This window comes from Parathielavia appendiculata (genome assembly GCF_033297405.1).
Source record: "Parathielavia appendiculata strain CBS 731.68 unplaced genomic scaffold N657scaffold_7, whole genome shotgun sequence".
Lineage (NCBI taxonomy): Eukaryota > Fungi > Ascomycota > Sordariomycetes > Sordariales > Chaetomiaceae > Parathielavia > Parathielavia appendiculata.
In genome coordinates this window covers 52,642-60,954 of record NW_026944226.1, presented here as the reverse complement: position 1 = coordinate 60,954, position 8,313 = coordinate 52,642, and the positions used below count along the sequence as shown (strand labels likewise).

Sequence of the window (8,313 nt, the reverse complement as noted above, 5' to 3'; positions counted from 1 at the left end):
CGACATCGACCTTAGCGCCCTTCCCGAGCAGTAGCTTGACAACGGCCTCGTGGCCCTTCTCGGCGGCCCACGACAGCGGCGTCCGTCCGTCGTTATCCTTCGCCTCAACCGCAGCGCCTCTCTCGAGGAGCTGCCGCACAACTCCCTCATACCCCTTCTCCGCCGCATATAGCAGCGGCGCCCACCCGCCCCTGTCTTTACCGCCCCTGTCTTTAACGAATAGATCTCCCCAGGCTGCCCAACTTGCGTAACTCGATTCTAAGCTATGCGCGCCTCTCAGGACCATAATGCCCATTTCCACTGACTTCTGTAAACTGTTTACTGCCTCCTCGTATCTTCCAAGACTTTCCAATACCCGCCCCACCCACCATAATCTAGTCGCTTTATCTAGGTCCTTTTGAGCTTGCGACTTGTGATCGAATAGCCCTTGTCCACTTCGAAAATCTTGGTACTCCTTGGCCTGCACGCGATCCTGAGATGTGTCCCAGTCCCAGATAAGCAGGAAGTCGTCTAGGGACTCTAGACGTTCTGACCACTTGGTATTTGGAACATCTGAATTGTCCACAAAGGAAACCGCAATCCTGATAACAGCTGAGTAATCTTTGTGCAGCCTAATGATTGTAGGCCTTGATGCCCCTTGGAGGAGGCAGATGACATCCCGTGGTCGGATTGGTTTTGCTGATGCTGGGAGGGTGAAGGACTGGCTCCGACCTTTGGGCGTGACCTTCCAAGTGATTGTATCTCCTTCAACCACAGATACTTCGCCCAAAACACAGCCCTTGCCGCTGATCATCGCTACCTCCTTCCCGTCCCAAGTCTCAACAGACATCTGATTTGAGAGGGAGAAGGTAACAAGTTTCCTAAAGACCGTTTCCCATGAAGCACCGTAATCGGCTAATAATCCTGCCGCACTGGGATCGTCGGAGCTCATACCAAGCAAGGCATAAACTTTGTCGAGAGGCACTGTAGCCTTGCGGGTATGGAACATATCTACTAATTCGCCCAAAGGACGGATAGATAGCGAGAATCTGCCTCGCTCAATCGCGTTGTATCTCGGCCGGAAGACGGCGTTTCTGATGAGGTAGGTTATTGGAGGGATCAAGCCGCGCAGGTTTGGGTTGTCGTCGTAGAGCGACTTGAGTGCATCGAGGCCTGAGCCGAACGCATATCCGTCGATCTCGGTAGGCCCGCATTTGACGAGAACATGCCGAGCTGCGGCAACCTCCTGAAGGACCTAATTCAAGTGAACCTTATTAGCGCTCTACTGGTAGTCTGGAGCGCGCCCCTCCTCCTTACCCAGATGCGTTGAAACCATTGCCGCTCGATGAGGGCAAGGATCGCTTCCTTATTTGTTTTGTCGATAGCTGGAGATTGCTGGTTCGAACTCATCCGTATATCCTCAAGCGCATGGTCGCTGGTGGCTGTCGCCTCTCCGAGCCAAACAATAACACGACTTGCTTTGGCATAGATCTTGGCCATGGACTGAACCTGCTGGCTCTTTTCGGCCGTGTTTTTTTGGTCGATGCAGATAGCATCTACCCACACGATCCGATCCACAAAACGATCCCGAAGATGCAACAGTGCTGCATGCAGGTTCGGCCCAACAACGTATTCACGGTCGTTGATCAAGATAGACTTAGGGCGGCCCCCAGAACCCCATTCATAGGATAAGGCTTCAAAGGGATGTGCGGTTCCCGAGTCCAATAGGTGACAGACAGAGAGGTTGCATTCGATACGGGATTGCTCGTCTCGATGCGGCAGAAGCCGGAGCAAGCGTACGCTGCCTTCGGGCAGAGGAGAGTGGTGGTAGGAAGGCATGATGGCGTCGCAACGTTCAGTTCCAAAAGTAAAAGAATAAATTATTAGAGAATGCTAAGATTTCCAGGTTTATTGAGGCATTATCGCTAGTGTTCTGTAAGTTCTCAGGTCGTCGGGCAGCAATAAGATGCCTAACACTGATGCCTGACGCCGATTGCTGTGTGTTTGAGCCACGGCAGGTCTCCTGGACGTGTGGGCGCACAGCCGCTCCGGGCGCTCGCTTGGCCCTTCCCGGGAGGCTAGCTGTCCCTTTTCCATTGTCTGAACGGGTTCTGCGGCGCAGCCAGCCTCTCCGTTTTCTTAGAAAACGGACAGCCCTAACAGAGGAAAAGAGGCGCCCGTTTTTGGGTCCAGAAGCCTGTTTCTTGACCCCTCTTCTCCCAAAAGGTAAGCCTTTAAGGGGAATCACGCCACACACCGTGGGGAGTAAATCCGGCCGTCGGCGATCGCCCGCTGCGATGGCACGGATGACGGTGGCGCGCCGGTAGCGGTACACGTGAACTGGTTGAAGTTCGTGCGGGTCAAGTCGTCACCGGTGGTCGGCAGGGTAACTGCGGCGAGAAAGCAGGCAGCCGACGCAGCTGGGATCGCGAAGACCGGATCGACGTGCTGGAGCGCCGAGTACCGTCCAGCCCTGCGCCTGCGCGCAGCGGTCGGCGACGACAGTCGCGTCGAGGGAAGGGCTCGCCGTCCTGGGCTGCCAAGGCCGGCAGATCGTCAGCAATTGCGGCCATCGGGTTAGGCTGGTCGAAGGCGGTCAGCACTTCCGCCGCGACGGAGCCGATCAGGTCCGTGGGGTCAGCATCCGTTTCCGGTTTGACTGTGGATTTTGGCAACTCAGCTGCTGCGCCTTGCAATTTGCCAATACGTACAAAGCAGGGCCGTAAACGCGTTTGGTTGGCTAAGGAAAAGATTTGCAAACGCGTTGGGGGAATGTTTGATCACAAGGCGATGTTAGGATCACACCCCAGTATAGATGAGAAACGGAACTGGGCAACGAAATATGGAAAACTGAGCGCGTACGCGTTCACTACCGTTTTAATCCTCATGAAACGTCTACTTCACGTGGCCAAACTCTGCTGAGTCAGCAATGTCGACCCAAAACGAAAGTGAACTACCAGGTCTAGATTCACGTTTTCGGCCTCCCCACAACAACGACAGGTTCTTGTCTTCGTTGTTGTTCAAAGGGGGCGGTTTCTTGTCCCCATAGCTACCAGTTCTGGACTCTTCTGAGCAGACACAGAACTTTTATGCGCAAAATCCAGGAGAATCTTGCGCAGCCTTTCAATGTGTCGCGGCAGGAATCCTTCGCGGGCTGGCTCTTCAATGACGAAGATGCGGTTCGTCTCGAGATCCTTTCTTTTCATCTTCCCGTAGGCGTCCCGAGAGTTGAGATGTGGACGTGCTGATGTAAAAATGTGAGTGACCGGGAGACAACGTCGAGGGGAACACCGCCTTTTCAGCTCTCATACAATGGCGACGTCCTCGTGTTGGGCGGTTAACGGGGTGGCAGGCAATCATGCATCATGCACGTTGGTGGTTGTGACAGACAAGGCAATTGGTGCTGGGCTGCCTGGGCATGCCTTTCCCCTGCGCCGCCCTTTCGTCCCTAACAGTCTGTGGTCCCTGCCTCGATTTCGACCCTGGAACGCTGTCGTCAGGAGATCCAACATGAACCTAGTGCGGGCATAAGGCAATGTCCTCCTGCGACCAGTGCCGCACTGCGCGCTGCAGGGGGACTCTGCCAGGATTCCTCTAGACCGCAAACACGGACCTGTCGCTAGGAATCACACCAGTGTGATCCAAATACGCTCGACCCCTCCGCACGTTCCTCGCGGATGACGTCGGCAGCGAGCATTAGCATTGGGTTTGATCTCTGCTGGTGATGCCCTGGAGCAGCGTGTTCATGTGCATACTTACATCCAGGGAGTTACCTAGGTGATCAGATTCAGGGGAATCTCAACTGAGTCGGTGGCTGTCATTTTCAGATCCAGTCAACGGTGCCCTTGAGGTAGGGGAGATGCGGGGTTAACTTGATGATGAAATGCTGTTTCTTCGCAGCCTGAGGGACATTCCGCGCAGCAGCGGTATTAGCCTCCCGCGCCCTCGCGTCATACAGCGCCCGCGTCTCGTTTGTCAAGGCCTTCATTGTCTCAACACCTCCCAGAACTCCAGCCCCGCCCCAGCTCGTCGCGAAACAGCTCGAACCCCGAAACAGGAACCAACGGGGTATGTGTCCGGGGATCATACTCGGAAACTCTTCCCAACCAGCTCAGGAGGGGTCCAACTTCCCGGTCCTGTTGCTCCCAGCAGCGCCCTCCTCTGTATTAGGCTGCGAGGCGGAAGGCGAGGACATTCTATGGGCGAAAACCGCGTCGAAATCGGCCCAGGCCACCCGAGGGCGCGCCTCGGACAGGGCGCGGAACTCTTCCTTTCTGTATTCGGGCAGGGAAGACCAGGCTAGCTGGAGATTGAAGCCAGACATGCTCATGCTCTGCTGAAACTCGTACAAGTCGCCGGAACGAGGGGTGAGGCCCGGCCAGGGGCCGGATCCGAACCGGTCAGCTTGCGTGGGAGGCTGCCATGGCGGGGCAACGTTGTGTTGGACGGCATGTACGTTGGAGGAGTTGGGCTCGTTGGAGGGCAGAAGGCTCCCTAGGCGGCGTTGAAACCTTGTGCGGGCGGTAAAAGCTTTGCTCGGTTGCGTTGCGTAGTTGGAACTGCTGTCGAATGGAGGCCATGGCCTCGATGATCATTTGCCTCCGGCCGAGCTTACACTGTAGTGACGGGGTTGTGCCGGCTGGCGGTTCTGGCGGTGAAAGAGAAGGCATTGTGGTAGAAGTAGGATTGGCGCCAGAGACGGCTGGCATGCGACGCCGCATGGCGTGTACACGGTGCAGCCCAGCAGCTTCACCGATGTCGAGTCCAAGTCGGCTCGATGAATAGCTCAAATGCCTGCCCAAACCCTGGGTCCCGGAAGGCCGCCAAGTTCGCTGATGCCAGAACGGTCGGATCGTTTACATTGTGGATGTTGCGGGCAATCAACAAAACCTTGTCGTCACTCATTGCAGTGTCGAACAGGCTGCTTTCTAGGGAACCTTGGACTTGGCATAGAGCTCGGTACGCGTGCTGAGGCACCGCCAGTCGCACGTTGAATGTTGGGGCGCACGACGGCCGGCAGTGGCCATCGCAGGACCTGGTCCACCTACTCGGCGGTGAGGTCGAAGCAGGATAGACAAGCGCCTTGCCCGGCACGCCGCGGCTACGGAGGAGTTGGCACTCTTCCTGGGTCAGCTGGTTCTGGCGGTCCCGCGCCTTTGACGAAGAGGCTTTGCGGAATGGCGCGGTAGGCTGACTGTTGGTCCTGGAGGAAGTAAGATTTTGGAAGGTACTGATGCGTAGCTATCTTCGTCCCTCAATCTCAGGAGGACTACGACCTGTTGCATGCATCCCGGTCAAGAGGACTCTGTCGAGTCTCTGCATCAACGTCAAGAACAGGATGCTTTATGTATGCAGCCTGCTTCCGAAAATACGCACACACGAGCTGAGCCGCTTACTTCGAACATGGACAGTAATGGTCTAATGTTGTCGACCATTGTCGTGATGACGCCCAGAGATCACCATCTTGGCACAATCCAACAGCCAACGGTCACCTTCCGCTTTCGGCTGTACTCTATCTCTTGTACCTGCCACGCGCGGACAAAATGCCGGCTTTCCAATCCGGGCAGGAGACCAGGCGTTCCAACACGCAAATTAAAGAGCTCGGTCGTGTCACCACGGTGAGTGTCTCAAAGAATCCACGTTCCCCTCACCACCTCAGGTCACGAGCGTGGACAGCCAGGACAGGCACGATGCGACGTCTTCTTTCACTCTGCGTTGCCGCGGCGCTGGCTGCTGCCATTGACCCTCCCCGATTCCCGCATCAGCCAACGGGCAATGGAACCAAGTTGCTGACATACAACATCACCACAGCCAGCCCCGGCGAACTGTCGGCGTCCACCACTTCCGTGACGTGGGTCAAGTCCGACCAGGACGGTGACTTCATCACCCAAGGGGAGGACGGCTCCTTTGTTTTTGAGAACGTTGTCACCGGGAACAAGACGACTTTCTTGTCGGCCGACAAGATTCCTGCCGACTACCATGACTACCAAATCTCGCCGGACCGCTCCAAGGTGCTCTGGGCCGTCAACTACACCAAGCAATATCGGCATTCGTACTTCGCAGCCTACCTAGTGCAGGACGTTGCAACTGGGCAAACCGAACCCCTCGTGGGGGACTTCAAGGGTGACATCCAGTACGCCACCTGGAACCCTGCATCGTCATCGCAGATTGCCTTTGTTCAGGGGAACAATCTCTTCATCTGGGACCAGGGCAAAACGAGCCAGATCACCAACAACGGCGGGCCAGATATGTTCAACGCAGTTCCCGATTGGGTCTACGAGGAGGAGATTTTCGGTACCAACCATGCCCTGTGGTACTCGCCCGATGGACAATACATTGCCTTCCTGAGCTTCAACGAGACGGGTGTCCAGACCTTCACCATTCCCTACTTCATGGACAACCAGAACGTGCCCCCGTCCTACCCGCGCGAGCTCAAGCTGCGTTATCCAAAGGTTGGAACAAAGAACCCCACCGTGGCTCTCAATCTTTTCGATGTCAAGTCGAAATCCCTCGCCCCGGTGCCCATCGATGCCTGGCCTGCAGACGAGCTGATCGTCGGTGAAGTCGCCTGGGTAACGGACGGCCACGACAAGCTCATCTACAGGACTTTCAATCGAGTGCAGGATCATGAGAAGCTGATGCTCGTTGACACTAAGACCAAGACATCGACCGTCACGCGAGAGCGCGACGGCTCCGACGGATGGCTGGACAACAACCAGGCAATTACTTACATTGGCCAAGTCAAACGGAAATCCGACCGAGAGGAGCGCAGCAAGAACCATGACAAGTACTATCTTGACCTGTCAGACGCCTCTGGCTGGAACCACCTCTACCTCTTCACCCTCGACGGCCGCTCCAATATCACCCTCACCTCGGGCTCTTGGGAGGTCGCCTCCATCCTCAAGGTTGACACAGCTCGTGGCCTGGTCTACTACACCTCTACCGAGTCCCATCCCACCGAGCGTCATGTGTATTCCGTCTCCTTCATCACCGGCAAAAAGACACCCCTCGTCGACCCCTCCATCCCCGCCGTCTGGTCCGCCTCCTTCTCCTCCCAAGGCGGGTACTTCATCCTACGCTACGCCGGCCCGGACGTACCCTATCAAGAACTCTACTCCATCACCAACACAACCACTCCGCTCCGCACCATTAACGCCAACGCCAAACTCCACGCCGCCCTCCAATCCTACCACCTCCCCAACATCACCTACCTCGATATCCCCCACCCATCCGGCTTCAACCTGAGCGCCATGCTCCGCCTCCCAGCGTCCTTCGACCCTTTCAAGAGATATCCGGTCTTGCTCACCCCCTATGGCGGCCCCGGCGCGCAGGAAGTTAACAAGGCCTTCAAGCCACTCAACTGGAACGCGTACATCGCGTCGGACCCGGAACTCGAATACATCACGCTGACGGTCGACAACCGTGGGACGGGCTACCGCGGGCGGGCGTTCCGGTCGGCGGTGGCGGGCCGTTTGGGGGAGTTGGAGGCGCAGGACCAGATATGGGCTGCGAAGTGGCTTGCAGAGCAGAGTTCGTGGGTAGATCGGGAGAGGATCGGGATTTGGGGGTGGAGTTATGGTGGGTATTTGACGGCTAAGGTCGTTGAGGTTGGGGATGAGGCGATTGCGTTTGGGCTGGCGACGGCGCCGGTGGCGGATTGGAGGCTTTATGATAGCATGTATACGGAGAGGTACATGAAGACACCCGAGTTGAATGGAGAGGGATACAATAAGTCGGCGGTGAGGGGGGTGGATGGGTTTAAGGGGTTGAGGGGCGGTTTCTTGGTTCAGCACGGCACCGGAGGTGAGTTGTTTACGTCGTCTTTTGCAGATTCCGACTTCCATGGTCACCGTCCTGCTGGCAAGATGTACTGACGCATTTTGCGCGGCCGCAGATGACAACGTCCACTTCCAGAATGCTGCGGCTTTCGGAGATTTGTTGATGGGCGGCAGAGTTGGGCCGGAGAAGTTGGAGGTGACGTTCTTCACGGACTCGGACCACAGCATTCGGTACAATGGGCAGAATGCGTTTGTGTACAAGCAGCTGACCAAGAAGCTGTTCGAGGAGAAGAACAGGGTGGCTGCGGAGGGCCATCAATGGAGCAAGAGGGGGAAAGGGAGATCTTGGAGGGGTTGATTGATGGAGTTGGCTGACATGGCTGTGACAGTTATTAGCTGGGAGAATTTTCACTGACAATCGGCTGCAGCGCTGTTTGAAGCCTGAAAAGTTCCTTTTTGCACCGCAAGGTGAAGCTCTCCAAAATACATCATCTCTCCTCTCTCCAAGAAGATCAAAGGCAGGTTTCGACAGTTCGGTCGGGACATTAAGTCCGGC

At 56.3% G+C, this 8,313-nt stretch overlaps 3 protein-coding genes across 3 annotated transcripts in view; 1 reads left to right on the top strand and 2 right to left on the bottom strand.

Moving 5' to 3' along the window:
• Window positions 1–1,818, bottom strand: part of N657DRAFT_619473 (uncharacterized protein) — a gene marked incomplete at both ends in the record, with an annotated part of 3,629 nt that extends 1,811 nt beyond the window's left edge. The window contains 2 exons of the mRNA XM_062790567.1: window positions 5–1,234; window positions 1,297–1,818. Of these exons, the coding sequence (XP_062646766.1) occupies window positions 5–1,234; window positions 1,297–1,818 (1,752 nt within the window). The remainder of the gene's footprint in view (window positions 1–4; window positions 1,235–1,296) is intronic.
• Window positions 1,819–4,090: 2,272 nt separating this feature from the next.
• N657DRAFT_681159 (uncharacterized protein) lies at window positions 4,091–4,649 on the bottom strand (the record flags this gene model as incomplete). The annotated part of the gene is made up of 2 exons (XM_062796355.1): window positions 4,091–4,383; window positions 4,436–4,649. 2 exons carry the CDS (start codon window positions 4,647–4,649, stop codon window positions 4,091–4,093), a joined length of 507 nt encoding a protein of 168 aa, XP_062646765.1.
• An 873-nt stretch (window positions 4,650–5,522) lies between these two features.
• Window positions 5,523–8,115, top strand: N657DRAFT_634217 (uncharacterized protein; the record flags this gene model as incomplete). Its single annotated transcript, XM_062791260.1, has 3 exons — window positions 5,523–5,597; window positions 5,745–7,782; window positions 7,874–8,115. The coding sequence occupies 3 exons, from the start codon at window positions 5,523–5,525 to the stop codon at window positions 8,113–8,115; spliced, it is 2,355 nt and encodes a 784-aa protein (XP_062646764.1).
• Between the last annotated feature and the right edge of the window lie 198 nt (window positions 8,116–8,313).